Source organism: Podarcis liolepis, assembly GCF_965112155.1.
Source record: "Podarcis liolepis genome assembly, chromosome: 13".
Lineage (NCBI taxonomy): Eukaryota > Metazoa > Chordata > Lepidosauria > Squamata > Lacertidae > Podarcis > Podarcis liolepis.
In genome coordinates, this window is record NC_139573.1 from 29,425,413 (window position 1) to 29,444,417 (window position 19,005).

Below are 19,005 nucleotides of genomic sequence, written 5' to 3' on the forward strand. Positions count from 1 at the left end.
ATGGTTTGAGAAAAGTAGTGTGGGGAGTGAATGTATCAACTTCTGAAGATATGCTTTGATTGCAGAATATGGTTTCAGACATCCTCACTGGATATGCACAGTGACTACCTCTTGAGGTTTTTGTATGGGTAGAGTTTACTAATCGTATGTGTTTGCTTGAGGAGCATCTGCATGTGTGGGGCCGAAGGAGAAGGATCTTGGCAGTTGGACGTAACCAGTGAAGGAGAAACAAGTTTTTGCAGCTGGCTGATAAGAAGGAGCCTTGGGGAGAAAAGGGCTAAGCTGTTGGTTTTTGGAAACCATACAGACCAGCACTGGGCACCTGGGTGCTTGCCTTCCTCCCAGTTTATACAATGCAAATAAGTAGATGTCATAAATAAGGGTGGGGAAATCTGCCAGTTTCTGTTTCTCTGGTTTCTGGTTTCTCCAATGTTAAGTTCCATTCTCCACATTTCCACATCAGTCCTCAGGAAAAGTCATCGGCATTTTGCTGTGAATTTATCCGAGCGCACACACATTTGTATACATATTTTTGCAAAGCAATTTTCCCAAAAGTAACACATTTCTGTATGTTATTTTCACTAACATATACGTTTTAATGATGCTTTATCCTCAGCATATGCATTTTTGCACACATTTCTTGGCTGAAGAACTTCATATGCAAAAACATCAGAGAAGTGCAAATTTCAAAGAGTGGCTCTGTTTGGATTGTACTGTTTTGGAAACGGCAAATTACCATATTTTTTGCTGTATAAGACTCACTTTTTCCCTCCTAAAAAGTAAGGGGAAATGTGTGTGCATCTTATGGAGCGAATGCAGGCTGCGCAGCTATCCCAGAAGCCAGAATAGCAAGAGGGATTGTTGCTTTCACTGCGCAGCGATCCCTCTTGCTGTTCTGGCTTCTGAGATTCAGAATATTTTTTTTCTTGTTTTCCTCCTCCAAAAACTAGGTGCGTCTTGTGGTCTGGTGCGTCTTATAGAGCGAAAAATACGGCAGGTAGGTTTGCCTTTAAATGCAAACTGAATTCTCTGGCATCCCTAGTTACAAAATCACACTACACAAGTCCACAGGACTCTCCACTCCCAAGGAAACTGACTGTGCGAAAGGCTGGCCCTGGTTGGGGAAGTGGAGACATGAACAAGACAGCTCACCTACTTTGGGATTCTGCCTGTGGGAACCTCTTTGCAAGATTCTTACTGAAACTCCTCCTAAGGAAAAATACCCGCCTTTTGCCATCTGCCTCCGCCTAGTGCATCTCTCTGCCCCTGATTCACTTTTGATAAGGAACTGAAAGGATGCACCTGAGCCCTCCTGACTGAAGCCCCCGCCATGCTCTAGTGCTCGAAGGTTCCCCCAAGCAAAGGCTTGAGCGATTTTTCAGTTTGCATGTAGGTGCTTTCTAAAAAAGCACGACGGGAAACATGCGGACCAATATGCAGAAGGGGCAGAAAGCAGAAACTGTGAGAAAAGAGCAGTTCGGTGACAAACCCTGTCTTCACTGGCAGGAGGTAAAGGGAAGAGAGAATAGCCCAGCCTTGCTCAGCGAGGCTTATATTTGTCTTGAAAAAGCAATACTTGATTTGAAAGCCTTTCACTTATGCCTGGCTATGGGTTAAGGCTGGCACGTCCAAAGTCCATTTCAGGGGCCTAATCTGCCAGTTGGTTTAATCTGGCCCCTGTGGCAGTTTATTACCTGGGCGTAAAATCCCTGAAAAAAAGCTCAACAACTTCAACCCTAAAAAAAGGCATGTTCACTTCATCAAATCTAACCCTCTTTGAAAAAAGTTTGGGCACCCCTGTTAAACTCACCAGGAGAGCTCTGCCTATTGAGAATCCCAAATATTCCCTCCCCAACAGGCCAACGAAGCTGGAGGGGACAGAAACCACACCCTTACCTATATATTAATTTACTCGGTAAGAAGTGTCACACAATTCAAGAGGATTTACTTCTGTGTAGACAAAGGGACACTGGAAGCTGCTTTATTCTATGTCAAACAACTGGTCCTTCTAGCTCAGTATTGTCTAAACCAGGGGTAGCAAAGCGGTGCCCTCCAGGCGTTACTGGACTCTGCATCCCATCCTTCTCAGCAAACACAGCCAGAGATTATAGGAGTTGAACAACATCTTCAATGCACCATGTTAGCTACTCCAGTCTACACTGACTGGCAGCAGGCAAGGGATTCTCCCGACTCTACCTGCAGATGCTGGGGACTGAAGCTGGGATATTCTGGATGCAAAGCAGATACTTTACTGCTGAGCTACAGCCCGTCCCAGTGCAGACGTTTGCATTGTGAGGCTGCAATTCTGAGCACACTTAAATGGTGGTGAGTCCTATTGGAATCAGAGAGCCTTGCTGCCAAATAGATGTGTTTAAAATTGCACCGACAAATACAGAGGAACTGCTGCCTGCCTTTCTCTTTCTCTCACCATCTCTCTTCTTAACAGCTACTTGCATCTGCTCCTCACCTTTCCAACTTCCATTTTTTAACAAAAGTCACTACGATGGTTCTGTCTCATTCCGTTTATATCTGGACAACACACCCATCATTCCTAACCAGCATGGCCAGGGATGATGGGAGTCAGTGCCGTAGCTACTGGGGGGGAGGGCTATCCAATATTTTGCCTCAGGTGAAACCTCCAGGGGGCGCCCTTGAGGCTCCCAGCCTGTGTACAAAGATGTGTGGGGTGGGTCTTTGACCCGGGTGAAATAAAGCCTTGTTTTACCCCTGCTGGGAACTGTGATTCAGCATCAGCTAGGGATTTGTGGTTGGTCGAAGGCTTCAAAGGCATCACAGCATTTACACACTGAGACCACAATCTAGAAAACTGAATTTCCTTCCTCAGCCCACTCCATCCACAGGAGACAGGCTGAGAAAACTGGAGGGGAATGTGGCACCACTGGCCACCTTTCTACAGCTGGTTAAGAATCTCTGTTTGACTCATCACTCCTTAGCATGAATCGTTCAAGCTGTTCCCATTCCCAACTCCTGGGTAAAACCAGTCACTGAAAAGGAGGGAAGATGAACAATGGAGGAAGGCCGCCAATGGTTCTGGGACCCCATCCAATCATCCCTGCCTGCTTGTGTGTACATGTGGCTGTGGAGGGGAGACTTAAAGTTAGGATTTGCAACCATCAGAGCCTTTCACACGAGGAAGGCAACACACTGCCACACGCTCAGGGCTGATTCATACATTGGTAGAGCAAGGCAGAAGCCGCTTCTCCGGGGTCCCTTCCCACTCCACTCCACACTAATGTCAGCGTTTGAAAAACCGTGTCATTCCTTCCACTCATGGAGCTCTGACACATAACTGTTACGGGTGGAGCAGTGTAGGAAGAAAAAAAACAGGGGAAAACGTTACCTATGCTGTTGTGACAAGAGTGTGACTCAGTCTTGTTCATGCCTCCTCAAGCTTTCCCCAAGGCAAAGGGTACATCCACACTAGGTGTGGGTGGTTGATGTGTAATTCCCACTCTTTGTCCCGTGAGAGGAAATTGACATGATGGAAGATGGGGCACATGTTGAAGGGTGGGAAGCTATAAGGCTTACGGTGAGAGAGAACAATGAGTGGGCAGTACTAACAGTGAGTGGGCAATTGCCAATTCATTTCCGAGCACAATTCAAGGTATTTAAAACCCTAAACGGCGTAAGACCCAAATACCTGAAAGATCGCTTCCTTCCCTACAGACTTTCTTGGGTGTTAAGATCAGCAGATTAGTCATTCTGTCACCCTCAGAAATTTAGCCAGGGTAGTCTGGGAGAGGGAATCCTTTATGTCAGTTCCTAGGTCAGAGTTTTGGATTTGATATCCTGCTTTATCACTACCCTAAGGAGTCTCAAAGCGGCTAACATTCTCCTCTCCCTTCCTCCCCCACAACAAACACTCTGTGGGGTGAGTGGGGCTGAGAGATTTCAGAGAAGTGTGACTGGCCCAAGGTCACCCAGCAGCTGCATGTGGAGAAGCGGAGACGCGAACCCAGTTCACCAGATTACGAGTCTACCACTCTTAACCACTACACCACACTGGCTCTTTTCCATGTTGGCGACACACTTTTTAGACATGCGACATTTAACGACACGGTAATTCAGTTTTACTAGCAAACCAGAGGTTAAATGAACCTATTTCCAGCCCCGAGAGGAACACAACACACCTAAACACTGCAGCTGACACACTAATGTGTCGCAACACACAGTTTGGAAAGCTCTGTCCTAGGTTGCAGAATTCCCTCTGTATTATGCAGTTTCCATCATATGCTGAAGACAGACCTCTTTACCCTGGCTTTTGACACCTGATATATGTATTTTCAGAACTTACCTGATTCCTGTAATATAATTTGTTTTGACTGTTTTTAATTCTGTTGTAACCTATCCTTGGACCTCCTGGTAAAGTGTGGGTGATAAACTGATTAATAACAACAACAAAAACTGAAACATGGGTGCAGAGGGAGATGACTTTGGATCTTGTCTTGTTTTTCATTTAAATAACTAATTTCTAGGGTGATGCCTCAATGAACCCAGACAGACGGTGAACACCTGGTGGAAATTTCACTTACTAAAAATACCAACCAAACTTTCCGAATTCCTTGACAAGGACGAAGACTTATTGCCAAAAAGCTGGCCTCTCTTAAAAGAAAATAAAAAACAGGGGAGGGACAAAATAAAAAATAAGCAAACTAGATAGGGGGGGTAAAGAAAAGCTATTCAAATATCGAGAACTCATGCTTCCATTGTGGAAGGTCTGAAGTAGGGATGGGGAAGAAACCCAGTTCAATTTGCTCTGAAAAGGCAAATCTACCCAATTCGCACTTCCTGAAGCAATACGTGAACTGAAACAAAGTCATTCTTCGAAATGGGCACTTTTACAGTGTGCACAGAATGCATATATAACATTTAAAGAACGTTAAAAATTGCACTGTATTAGGCAAAGCTTCATACATCAATGTGTGTATGAGCAGAATCCCACACTAAAATGCTGATAAATCTTCACAAGAATCTTTTTTTTTTTTAATCAACCTGCAAGTGATGGGGGAACGTGAAGAACTCAGCTTAATGTTTGAAAAATGAAAAACTGAGAAGAACAGCCTTGTTTGAAGGCGCCGGAAGTGATTTTGTCTCAGAAAATGTGACCTATACTAGCAATGGTTTTCAAATTCTGCACCTTCAGAGAATCCATTCCAGATGAAGTTGTCTGCTAACGAATCCTTGAACGCTGTGGAGGGTTCTGGGTCACGTTCTCAGTGCAGGTGGGGTTCAGGCATCCCAGGCCCACTGGGACTAATTGCTGCCGCACGAGAACCCCAAATGTACTCCAGAATATCCCCAGACACTTTGAAATACAAATGGTGCTGATAGTGCCAGCAGCAGCAGCAGCAGCTGGTAAGCTACCTTCCATAGAAATTTGTCTCCCATTACTAGATCTGTTGGTGAGGTTAAATTATTATTATTATTATTATTATTATTATTATTATTATTATTATTACCCCGCCCATCTGGCTGGGCCTCCCCAGCCACTCTGGGCGGCTTCCAAAAGAATATTAAAATACTATAATACATCAAACATTAAAACATCAGGTTCTCTGATAAGCCTATGAGGAACCCTAGGAGTCTCAGAAATGTAGCTTGAAAAACACAGCACAAGCCTATTAAGACCATCAGCACTTCCATCCAAAGAACCCTGGGAATTATTCTAGGTGGAAAGGTTAGGGAACTCTAATAAAGAGTGCATGGAGAGCGCCTGGAGCTCTGCATCTACCTTGTTCCATCTCCAGCTTCTCTTTATACAATACATTAATCCCAGGTAACAGAGCTGGGAAGGACTTCTGCATGAGACTTTGGAAAGCTGCTGCTCATTGTAATAGACAATATGGGCTGGACTGGGCTAGCATAATGCAGCTTCCCAAATTCTGATGTCTCGCCTTCTTTAACGGCCACACTTCAGCGTTCACAAAGCAACAAAAACTGGGCAAAATTCATTCAACAAATCTCTCGCTCCCGCCCCAATACCCCACTGTGAAAGGAGGGACTTTAAAGTGCTTGGAGACAGGTAGTTGCCTTTTTGGGGAGCTCATATTATTCCATAAACAGCCCATATAAATGGGCAAAGAGTTAATGCGCTGCATATTTCACCCATGTCATCACAACTCCTAGGCACGTTAGTTAATAAAACAAAGGAAGAAAACACAGAGAATTCACAGAGCCCTGCCTGACTTGTGAGTTTCAAATCAGAAACCACAATCAAAGGAAGACGGTGCCAATACAGTGAGTTTCAAGTTCCACAGCCGTGTGTGTTTTTGAAATCCTTTATGAAATCCCCTGTTAAATGAGCCTCTGCAGAAAAGGACTTGCTGAAGTTGCTAGATACGCTTCTCCCCCTCCCAATTTTGTCCCACTAGCAGGACGAGGCAAGAGATGCGATATTCTGATAATAATAAAAAACACAGCACTTCCTTTTCTAGCACAGCCACACGCCTAAGGCGACGGCAGCTGGAACCTCAACCAAGAGAACTTTGGGCAGATGCTCCCATTTTGCTCCTGTCTTTTCTCTTGCTCTTTTCACAGACACCCATAAAACAAAACCGCAGCACGCCTCCCGGCTTAAAGGTCCAAGGTATCTTGCCCACGGACCTTGCCCTATTTTGTACAAACACGAACAAACTAACTTACAGCGCTGACAAACCTCTAATTCAGGAGTTCATAACTTCACTAGCTGGGAATCCAAATTTGAAAATGGGACATACCTATACATGCAAATATATATAGGAGGTAAGGAGTTCCTGAACCCTGCGGCTTAAAAGCTCTCAGAGAGTAAAATTTCCAGTGGCAGCTTTGATGGAAAAGAGGACAAGGACTCCTGTACCTTTAATAGTTGTACAGAAGAGCGGATTTTAGCTGGTATAGAAAAACTTGTCCTTGCTGGTACAAGGAAAGCACAAGACCAGTAACTATCCTGTGATAAAAGTTCATAAGTGTCCAGAAGATCAGGGTTCATCCCATAACAGAGTTCAGAAGCGGCAGATCTTTTTCAGAAAAGGACCATTTGGGCCCTTGTGAAAGTACCCGCCTAATGTTTGCCCTGCTCCTGTGAGCAGGCCATGGACGCAGCAGTTGATTGTAGACTCTGTGCTGCTCCTGTGGCACCCACACAACTTTGCCCTTGTCAAAATGCCTTCACGTATTTCCCTCCCCCCATTTAATCCAGAATCGCTGTTCCTGAATGTGTGAACATCACTGGGCACGGTTAACTGTCGTGGGAATGCACTCCCAATTCTGTGCACTGCTAAATGCCCAAGAGCACATTTATATAAAATATGAATTGGCCTTTTGTTCCTGATAGTATATTCTATTAAACAAAACAGAACTTTTATTCCCTTTTTAGCTCAAACCCTATTTCTGGTAAGGCAGGTGATGTCACTCAGAGCCACTGCCATGGAGGGACTTAAAGGGGAAGTTCACGATCTTCCTGATTATCTCCTTAGCCGCTTATCTCTGCACTTGGTGCAGACAGTTGCAGTCCTGCTAACTCCACAGATACAAGAGAGATAAAGGCAACATTTCCGGACTAACTTCTGTTAGTGCAAAAGAAAAAAAGAAAAATAAAGGTTTGTCTGGTATTGGGGATTGCTAATAGGCTGCACTGAGAAGGTGGGGGACAATGGCAGGTCATATATGTCCCCCCCCCCGTCAAGTTAAGGTAAAGGTAAAGGACCCCTAGATGGTTAAGTCCAGTCAAAGATGACTATGGGGTTGCAGTGCTCATCTCGCTTTCAGGCGAAGTGAGCCAGCGTTTGTCCACAGACAGCTTTCTGGGTCGTGTGGCCAGCATGACTAAACTGCTTCTGGCACAACAGAACACCGTGACGGAAACCAGCACACACCAAAACACCGTTTACCTTCCCGCCATAGCGGTATCTATTTATCTACTTGCACTGGCGTGCTTTCAAACTGCTAGGTTGTCTGTCAAGACAGAAAGAAGGACAGACCTCTTGCAGTCCATGTGGCTGTAAGAGGCATGCAGAAGCAGGATTTCAGCGGCTGCAGCTTACTATATGCAATAGTGAGAAAAGCAACATTTGTTGAAATCCCTTTTTTATATAGAGCTACAGAAACCCTGGGCTAGTTTTCACTCTACTGGTGCCTAGGATCTAACACTTCCACGGGGAAAAGGCTAGGCTAGAATTCTGCTCCTCAAAGGGCAACTTTTCTGTCATGTTAGCGCTCTGCTACCACTCACAGCCAAAAGTGGTACAGTCCAGGCAGACAGAATTAGGCTTATGTCTCAGAGGCAGCCCAATACATTTTGGTGCACCCCCTCCCACTTGGTTAGTAGCTCAATGGCAGAGTTTCCACTTTGCACGCAGAAAGTCCCAGGTTCAGTCCTCAGCGTCTCTAGGTCAGGATGGGAAAAGCTCCTGTCTGAAAGACTGAGGGCCACTGCCAGTCAGACAATACCAAGTAGACAATATCAAGCGAGATGAACCAATGGTCCAACTTAGTACACAGCCATTTCCTGTGATGTTCTCTTCCTCTGAAGCCATACTGAAGTTAATGGGAACTCTGCAAGGACACACTGGATTGACCGCCATGAATCCGAATTCTGTCTCATTTTGCCACCCCGTTTCTTCATCTTACGTGGTGACAAAGCTCCCTCTCCCTTGTTTTCCTGTCTCTGTGTTGTTGTACCCATAATGCCTTCTTGATTCTCCCCACTTGCTCCTTCCCCCACTTTTTTTTTGCTGTGGGGGAGAAATCTTAACCCACCACCCAAACCCTAGAATGAAACTTTTTCTAGAATGCCTTTGTGTGTGAAGACTCGGCAATACATATCCCATAAACTTCAGCGCCAGGGTGGAGCTCTTGGTTTTGAAGTCTGATCTAGATGTAAGAGAATTCTGTGTCTGTGCCTGTGCCCACCTCCTTCTCTCTCTCTCTCCCCCCCCCCCCCACCATCACCCAAGTGGCAGAGAGGAGAGAAGACAGCAGATCCCAGCAGATACAGAAGGGAAAGAGAGAAAGGAGCTGCCACTTTCAAAATGGTTCCCAATTATGTTAGGGAATTTTGAAGGTTAGTTGGTTCCATTTTTTTAGTTGGCTCAATACTCAGGGATAGATGTTCGGCTACCATTCCCATCATCTGTGAACCAATGGCCATGCCTGACAGGGCTGGTGGGAGTTGGAATCTAAGAAAACATCTGCTTCTTCCTGAATTACCTATATTAATAGTGGCAATTCTAGGTGGCACATGTTGTTTTAGTAGCTTTAATTCCAGTTTCCACTTTACCTTCTCTCCCTTCTCCATTAGTCAACTGATATTCCTTTGAGTCTTCACTGTTGTCCATGTTTTCAATTTCATGGGATGTGTTAGAATTGCCATCAGTCAAAACATCTGGAACATCTAGAAGGGGTTTTTAAAATATATTTATATATACGTGACTGAATTATAATGATGGTGAATCATTTAGACAGCAATTCAAATGTGCTTTAATACATTTTAGCTCACTGCGTAACAATGAAAGTTGCTCTCAATGCTTGCATTTTACAAATTAGGGAAACTGAGACTGAGCAAGAAGAAGGCCACCTTCTTGTAAAGATGAGTTGAAATTTGAACTCTGGTTACAAACCCAACATGCAAGCGTTAGTAATATAGTTCAAATGCACTAGCATCAAATCATTAAAAACCTTCAAATTTTCAGGCATCAGTCTTGTGGGCTAAGGCCACATTACAGACACGTAAGTATCCAACTTAATGTTAGACATCCTGGATCAAATCTCTCGTTACGTACTGTATTGGCCTGAATATAAGCCTCACTTTCCCCCCAAATTCTGATCGTGAAAAGTTAAAGTGCAGCTTATATTCGCGACCTTACAGTATGCAGCCAGGGGCGGGAGGCAAACAACGCCAGGAGAGCAGCAAAGCAGCGGCCGCCCCGTGCATAGTCCCCCATCCTCTCCCTCAAGTCCGGGGAGAGAGCGAGGAAGGGGAAAGGCCGCCGGCAACACACCACAGCCCCCCCCCCCCCGCTGCCCAGTATGCTGCCAGGAGCAGCAAGGAATAGAGTAGCTTATATTCGGGTATTTTTTCTTTCTCTCCCCCCCCTCTCCAATTTTAAAGGTGAGGCTTATATTTGGGTTTGGCTTATATTTGGGTGAGGCTTATATTCAGGACAATACGGTACTTATATGGTCATATGTGGGAAGTAAGAATCATCTTCAGTTTCCCAGGCTGGGAACTCTTTTAAGGATGGAGGAATTGGGGGGGGGGGGCATCACAGCACAGTACCTGTTGGCTCTGTTTGCTCCCGAGAGTGGCTGAGGTCCATGCCAGCTGGTGAATCTGAAAAGAGGCCAAGAAAGAATTTAAATCTCTAAAGATTGTATAACGCTAAGTGACAATTCTACAATGAGACTGGAAAAAAATTGTGTTGTCCAAAACATACTCTTCCCGTGTGTGTGTGTGTGTGTGTGTGTGTGTGTGTGTGTGTTCAATAAACAGAACAATCCATTAAATAGCCAAGAGGTGCATATAAAGAATGGAGAGAAAACCCTCTCATTCCTTAGAACATGGGTTATGTAGTCCAAGCATTCTTACACCTTTGCTTCACCCCTTATTAAACCACAACCAAACTACAAAATTAGACCATGGCAAATGGCCTTGGTCAGAAAAGAATATAAAAAAACCCTGAAGTGTTTTATGCATTATATCACTTTTTTTAAAAAAAATATCCTCTCAGGCTTGCCTCCAGTCTATCTTTCTGCTTCTCTCCTTTCAAACTTCCCTTAAAATCCTATGTTTCTGTAAATCTTTTGGCTTAAACAACAAATTTCTGAAGAACAGACATGGGCATCTCATAACATTCCTATTAATGAGCTTTATAACAATTAATCAATAGTACCTTAATATTTTCTCTTGAATTTTTGAAGACAATGCTTTAATTTTCTGTTAATTATGTTGCTTTGAAAGTTATACTTTTATATTTGACTTCCTTCAATAAAGTTTTATTCTGGATTATTTTATTCGATGTTTTAATGCAGGTCGAAAACTGCTTTGAGATTCTTTTTCCTTAATAATATAAAGCAGTATAGAAATGAAACGAATAAAAACAATGGTATCCAAATAATATCAATAAATGTTTGTTGGAGATGAAAGGCATTCAGATACAGACATCGTGCAAGATTTCGGTCCTGTTTATACATACGGACCTGTGGAGAGAAGTCCTAGATTCAGGATGGGGAATCTGTGGCCTTCCAGATGTTTTTGGTTCCAGTTCCCATTCTATATTCACTATGCAGATGGGTCTTGAGAGGCCAACAGCAACTCGAAGGCCACAGTTTCTCCATGCCTGACTGAGACAAAATCCAAGGGATGATTGTATATGACATTGCTCTCAATCCCAGAAATATTTTATTGGGGTGTTTAAAAGGAGCGGCGAAACCAGCAGAATTAAAACAACAATTCCATTCATTTGCTACTGCACTGATCGCTGCAAAACCTCGCAATTCCTCTTAATTTCAAAGTAGTTAAAAACTGGATGTAAACGCATTGCTAATTAACTTGTTTTTCAAGAAGCTACTCACCATCTCTTGAGTGATACTAATGCCTATTTTAAAAAGTTGCTGTGTTACCTTGACGACAAGGAGTATCAGAAACAGAGAGAGCTAGATAAAATTGCTTCGCAAGAGAAACAAAGATTAAGGTTGTGATCCTATACCAGCTGCTGGGATTAAGGCCCATTTAGCACAAGTAGAGGGTCGCCCTGTTAATTTGTATTGAAGACGGAGGTTTTCTGCACCCCTGGAATCTATGCAAATAGGGTCTGGAATGTGAACTTTCCATTATTGGGTTGATTTGTTGCTGTGGCATATATAGTTGTCATGGCCTCTGGCATGAACAATTAAAACCTCACCTTGAAGAAGCTACTATTGAAATCAAGTTAATAGGTTTATTGAAGGTCTTTAAAGATAAATCTATGGAATAATACTTTTGTAGATGAGGCACAACCTTTTTTCTCTGTTGTAGATGTGCCAATCCATTTATTCTGTGCCAGGGCAATTTAAAATTAGTCTCAATTAGATTATTTTTGGAATTGTAAATGTGTTAATTATGGGTGGCGTTCAAGTAGGGTTTTTTTCAGAGCTGACCTCATATGGTATATAGAAACATGCAGTGCTTTTTTTTGTAAAAAAAAAAAAATTAATTAGTTAATGAGATGTTGTGTGACTCATATCTTGATAAAAGTGTCATGGGTGCCAGCACAAAATGGCTGCCATGGGCAGCAAAAAATAAATAAATTAAAAGGAGATGCCAGCACTCCATGTTGGTGAGTACTGCCACAGAAACAACACCAGACACATGTAAACAGTGAAGCCTGGTGTAAGTGAAATGCAAAAAAACCCACCTATTTATGGCAATTAAAATGAAAGCTCATAGCAGGATTAGGTGCCCTCCAGATTTTGTGGACTACAACTCCCATCATCTCCAGCAATTGGCCCTGCTGGCTAGGGCTGATGGGAATTATATTCCAAATCATCTGAGGGGCACCAGGTCTGCCAGTCCTGGCTTATACTTATTTGGCATACATTTACAGCACAATCCTCTACCTGTCCAGGTACGTGTATCTAGGATTCCAACAGGTACGTGTGTACAGGATTGCTGTCTTCAGCTGTAATAAAATAGTCATAGGCTCTATGCTTGGCATTTTCTTACCCTCGGATCACACTGTATTTCTCTCTCAACACTTCTCAATACCTGCCAACTGCGGGTGAAGACTTCACACATCTGGAAGGAGACTGCAGTCCCCAAAATCCCCTACCATAATAAATGTGTCAAGTCTTTGAGGTGCCACAAGACTCCTCCTTGTTCGCACTAAATATAAACTTGCTCACGTTGAAGGCCTTTATCCCCTTCACCTGCCTTCCTGTTCTGTCCCACAGAAACCCATTTCCTGTCAGCCCCTTTGTTCACACTCCTGTCTCCTCGGCACTGCCTGCCACATGATTTCCAACCTCTAGAGCAGCTCCCCGCCCCAGCTCAAAGCCAAAACCACCTTCTGCAAAAACCCTCCTGAATTCCTCCTTTAGCGTCTCCTCGCCACCATCTGTCAAGGCCAGACCACATGGTTCATGAAAGTAACACATTTAACAGGGCAGCTTTAAAAAAAAAAAGCCATTGCAAAAAAAAGGAGGTGGCCCCAAAACAGCCGTCATTTTCCTGGTAGGCAGGGGGTGATGTATTAGCTGCCTTCCTCCTGGGGAAAAAGTGGCTGGTGAGGTTGGGGGGATATGCTGACCATAGAGGAAGGGGAAGGCTTAAATTCCCTCCTCGCACCCCATATCCTAGGCCCTATAATAACCCTGCCGCTGCAACTGCTTTTGATTTGAATGGCATTCATGCCAGTAGTGGCCACATTGCCAATATGGCTTCCCAACACTGCCAGTTACCAAGAGGGACTACTGTGCATTGCAAAGGATTCTGGGGCATGTTTCAGGATACACAGAGTGCTAAGCCTGCCCTTTGGGGCGCCACCAACGCTCTGCACTGATCCTGCACACCTTGAACGTTACCGAGAGGCCTGCTGGGCCTCACTGTCACCCTCTGCCAACAGGGAATGCACAAATTTGGAATAAACCAAACTTATTCCTGCTTTGAAGACAGGAGTGCCTGGTGTGCTCTGGTCCATGGGGTCACAAAGAGTCAGACACGACTAAGCGACTAAACAACAATTCCTGCTTTTCCACTGTGAGCTGCTGGCTTTGGATTTTATTTTTTTAAAATTGGACAACTGGTTAGGGCCTAGGGGCATAGCTGTCAACTTTCAGATTTGAAAATAAGGGATCAGCAGCCTCACCTGTCCTGGGGACAGTCTACGGGATATCTAACAATCCGGGATAGCAGTGGGAAGCAGCGGGAAACAGCGCTGGAATAAGGGAATTTCCCGCCAAAAAAGGGAAGGTTGACAGCTATGGCTAGGGGGAACATGTCCAAGTATGGAGTCCAGCAGTCTGACGTGGGGGGCTTGGGATGGATGTGGGGGCGGAATATATATACTGCCACCACTGCAAGCAAGGCCTCTCATTTACTGGTTGGTTGGCAACCCTAGCTGAAAACTGCAGGGAAAGTTTATCAATGGTGCAGAGCCACCCTGCAAGCCGTTTGTCTGCCATGACATATCGCAAAACCCCTGATAAGCTGGCTGAGGAATACTGACTGAAAACCACTTTTTGAGGGAGAGTAATCAAGCGTGCATCTCTTCTAATGGTCTCTCTGCTTCTCTCTTTCTCCCTCCTTTGATCTCCTTATCTGAGAATCTGGTGTCTGTTTAAAAAGAGAAAGAAACTTGGTCCTGGCTGTTACATAACTGCAAAACTTAGCTCACATGAAGCGGCAGGAAAGTGTTAACCGCTTCCCTTGCTTCACCACCAAGGTTTATGGAACATATATGGGGCCTCTGCAACATCCGAGTAGAAGAACTTTGATAGCAGAAGGCCTTTCCAAACCACTGCCATGCACCACTCCTTAATTTTTTTTCCTCTTCCTGAAGATTAAAGTATTGCTTCTCGGATCTGACACCACACTATCTGGTGGTGAGGGGACAGAGCAGTTCTGTTACCCAGTCTCTGTGTGTTTTCCTTTTTGTTTTTTGTTTTGTTTTGTTTTTGCTTTCTGACCAGTTGCTAGAAAATCAGATTAAAACTGCCCCTTGATGTTCAACAACAGGAATAGAGAACCGGACGCCATCCAAATTGTGTTGGAATACAGTTCCCATCAGTCCCAGCCAACATGACCAATGGCCGGTGTGTGTGTGTGTGTGTGTGTGTGTGTGTGTGTGTGTGTGTTGTAGTCCAGCAACATCTAGATGACACAAGCTTCCCTGCCCACTTTTAGAAACAGCCTGCTCTGACCCAGGGCCAGGCCCACCCATAAGCCAAGGTGAGGCAACTATCTCAGGCATTGGGGACAGGCTCGTGCCTTGCAGCATCCTGCAGTTAAGCTGCCAAAATATAAATAGACATGTAATCCACCAATGCTATTCTTTGGGGGCAGTCATGCAGGCAGGAGTGGAACCACTGCAAAACAGTGCCCCCAACTCCTAACCCGCAGGATACCATGGTCAATAGTATAAAAACTGGATGAGGAATCTAACAGCAGCAGTAGGGTTGCACTCCACTGCCTCTCCTTCAAGGGAGGTCATCTGTCAGGGTAACCAGGGCTGATTCTGTACCAAATGCAGACCTGAATCCAGAGTGGAAAGGGTCCAGATAATCGTTTCCTCCAATAGCACCTGCAGCTGAATCACCACCAACCTTGCAAGAACCTTACCCCAAGAATGGATATTAGAAATGGACGGGGGTGGTAGCTGTGGAACATCTCAGAATCCAGTGAAGGCTTTTTCATCAGCAGGAATACCACCACCTTCTTCAAGGCAGGTGGGACAACCCTTTGGTGCAAATATGTGCTAACCACCCTCTGGACTCACCCCTACCCTGGAGTCAGCCCTCACTCTGACTTACATGAACAAGTGAGGAGGGGCAAGGGTGAGAGGGCAAGTGGTTGGATAGCCGGAAGCACCTTGCCCACATCCTCAGACCTCAGTAGCTGGAACTGAACCCAGAGAATTGGCTATGACAGTGTTCTGGATTTCTCACCGGAGAATATATTAGCATCCAACAGCATCCAGGTCTGTATAAAAGTGAACCATTTTGCCCTATTTAACTCTTCACAGCAGGCCTTGAATGGTTACAGTGCCCCCACGGACAGTTGTCCAACATTAGAGAACCAAAATGCACAGGCTTGATTGAGTTTTGTTCTTTAAAAAAAAAACCTATTAGTGAAATAGTGGGAGATCTACAAGCCTGCAGGAAAGAGGATTCATCTTGTCAAAATTTTAAAGATAAGTGTTTAACACAACACCCCTGAGCTGGCAGGTGTCAAGGAGGGGGGGAGGGGCTAGATGTCACCCATGGATCACTAGTTGCTAATCTCTGCCTTAAATAATCAATTGTGGCTCTGTCACTTGCACTTCATTGACAGATTGCAAGGAAATGGAGCTTAATTTGACTCGGAGCCCACCACAGATGCCCACCATCTATTACACAATGGTCTAAAGAACTTAATGTATTTGCTACGTTTGCGCATACTTTTCATAAACACCAATCTCACTTGGATACCGATTTGGACATTTGGGTAGCATCTATTGAGCTATATGAGTAAACTAAAATGGACATATTGATAGTTATTGTATTGTTAATATGAGATGATTGGCGGGGGCCTTCCTCTGCTCCTTTTTGTTTTGTTTTCTTGAATTAATTTTTGCAGTTAAAAAAGAAATCGAAAAAGGAAAAAGGACTCACCAAAGTTTAGCCCCAAAAAAGGTACTGAGTGCAAGCAATTGGTTCTGAAAAGTAGGATGTAGCAATAAATATAAAACAAATGTCCCTGAACATACGCAGAGTTCATTGCTCTTAACAGTGCATGACTATACCCAGGCCTCCGTGAGTCTGGCCATATATCTGGGATTGAAGGCGATGAGCTTCTAGGCCAGAGGATGTGGGTTCAAAGAAGACTTGAACAGTGGTCAACAGTGGTCAACCATCTCCAACCTGGAATCCTCCAGATGTTTTGGACTGGCAGGCTGGAGGTGATGGGAGTTGTAGTCCAACATAATCAGGAGGGCACTAAATTGGAGAAGGCTGCTTTAGAAATTGAGTAAAACAACCTTGGAAGAATTAACACCATCTCAATAATAACAGAGAGCTTTTGAAGATAAACCAGAAAGAAAATGACTAGAAGCATTGAGATTTTAGAAAAAATGATTCACCTGCTATCTACTTATCCAGGTTGGAAATCATATATATCTTCCAACAATTCATAGATTAAAACTGAGCCTTTCATGTAAATACAACAACAACCCATTCTCACACCCAAGAGTGATGCTCATGGAAACCCCCTCCCAAAATTGCACACTACTGAAGTCTCATCTGTTCTTGCTATTTATATATTTACTCTGCAAGCAGTGTGGTTTGCACTGCAGTGCCTTCTCAAGCAGGGAATATTAGTAAACTGACCAGAGAATCCTACAGCTCCTCAACTTTAGAAAGTTCAATCTCACAATAGATCTGGCTGCCCTTATTACAAATAGCAGCAACTCAAAACACATTAAAACTGTTTATCTGGATAGAGAGTTTTCCAGATTTTGTCAGACTACAAATCCCATCAGCCCCAGATAGCGCCAGTCAATGGTCAGGTGATGGGAGTTGAAGTCGAGCAACACCTGAAGGGCTACAGGTTTCTATCCTTGAAGCAAATGTATTTCCATTCATGGGCACTAAAATCATGACGCATTCCCCGTTCCAAGAGTTAAGTTCTGGAGAGAGAGGCTGAATCCTAAAGAATTACAGCTCTAGCAATGCACACTTAATACAGTGGTGCCCCGCAAGACGAAATTAATTCGTTCCGCAATTTTTGTTGTTTAGCGAATTTTTCGTCTTGCGAAGCACGAAATCCCATAGGAATGCATTGAAAATCAATTAATGCGTTCCTATGGTCAAAAAAAGTCCAAACAAAGCCAAATTTGGTACAACAACAGTTTATTAACTGCTCTTTAAAGTCACACATACTGTAAAGAGCAGTTCAAAAATTTAAGGGAAAATAAATTAACTTTATAAACAAAACATGTCTTTGTTTTTAGTCAAAGAAAAAAAAGTCGCGAGACGTTTTCGTCTTGCGAAGCAAGCCCATAGGGGAAATTCGTCTTGCGAGGCAAATCGCGAACGGAAAAACCTTTCGTCTAGCGAGTTTTTTGTCTTGCGAGGCAGTCGTCTTGCGGGGCACCACTGTATGTGTAATCACTCCCAAAATCTCTCCAAATAACAAAATGGGGATGATACACAGGGACAGACAACAGACAACAGGGACTGTCCCTGGTAAAGAGAAATAGTTGGAGGTGTATATAAGTTCACTTCAATCTTGCACAAAAATCAAGCAAGCTTGTTTCAGGGGTACGAGATGACGGGACATCGCTAAAACATACATTTATTCCACTGTCTGCTAATATTTGATACTAAGATTGTGATTTCATACTTTCGTAAACTGACACACTCATAGGCAATGCAAATAAAGAGGTCACATCTTATGCAGAACTCAGCATTCACGAAATGAAAATATTGCCAATGCAGGATCCAGTGAAAACCAAAATCTGATTCCTGCGACCTATTCCCGGGTTTTTCATTTTTATTTTTGTGAAGCTCCTGTGCCCTCACCAGCTACGTTGGCAGGCAGAACTTCACAAAATTCAGCTTTTCCTAGAATTGGAAATGGGGGAAATGGTCAAACCTCCCCCCCCCACGTTAACGTATTGACTGTTACAGAACTGTTTAAGTCACAACAGACCTCTCAGAAATTTTGTGTTCAAATGAAATGTCCTTCTGCAGCTGTACAGAGGAGACCAAACTATGCAGCATGAAAAGTTCATACAGAAAATTCACTTTATCCACTAAGGTAAGGAGGAAAAGAACGAAGAGGAACAGTATCGGAAACAATGGCAAAACCAAGCAATACCCACCCACGTGCCCTAGCTTAAAAGCCTGTTTGATAGCTATATATTATAAAGGTCAAACCATAGATCTGGCAAGAGAACTGGGTACAGAAACCCAGGTCATCTAAAAAGCAGTGAGGAGAGGACATAATTTTCAAAGAAGGATTGGCTGCGGTGAATGGTCACTTTCCCAGCCTGCAAAGGCCAACTGGGGGAAGCAAATCTCGAGTGCCAGTAGGTTGAAAAATAGTTGGAGGGGGGACAACTCTGAGTGGGAAAGCAACCAGTGGGGAAAGGATTCAGCGTTCTTCCTCCATTCTTCCCTGCCTCTTAGAATCTTCCCAACGTTGCTTTTCAATAAAGCAAAAAAGGAAACAGTTGAGGCTTCGCTTCTGCACGATACAAGGAGGGCATTTTGCTTCTCTCAATCTCTGAAGCCTTGCTAAAGCTCTTCCCAAAGAACAGGAGCCGGGGAGCA

The 19,005-nt window shown here is 44.0% G+C and overlaps 1 protein-coding gene across 5 annotated transcripts in view; it reads right to left on the minus strand.

Moving 5' to 3' along the window:
* Positions 1-19,005, minus strand: part of IKZF3 (IKAROS family zinc finger 3) — a 63,998-nt gene that overhangs the window by 40,173 nt on the left and 4,820 nt on the right. For 3 of the 5 annotated variants that reach the window (XM_083469943.1, XM_083469942.1, XM_083469944.1), the window contains 2 exons: positions 10,277-10,330; positions 9,278-9,391 (listed from right to left, as the gene is read on the minus strand). In XM_083469943.1, coding sequence (XP_083326069.1) covers positions 9,278-9,391; positions 10,277-10,330 — 168 coding nt within the window. Of the gene's footprint in view, positions 1-9,277; positions 9,392-10,276; positions 10,331-12,135; positions 12,168-12,700; positions 13,258-19,005 lie in introns of those variants that run through there. The other 2 variants (XM_083469945.1, XM_083469946.1) reach the window with 2 other exon arrangements.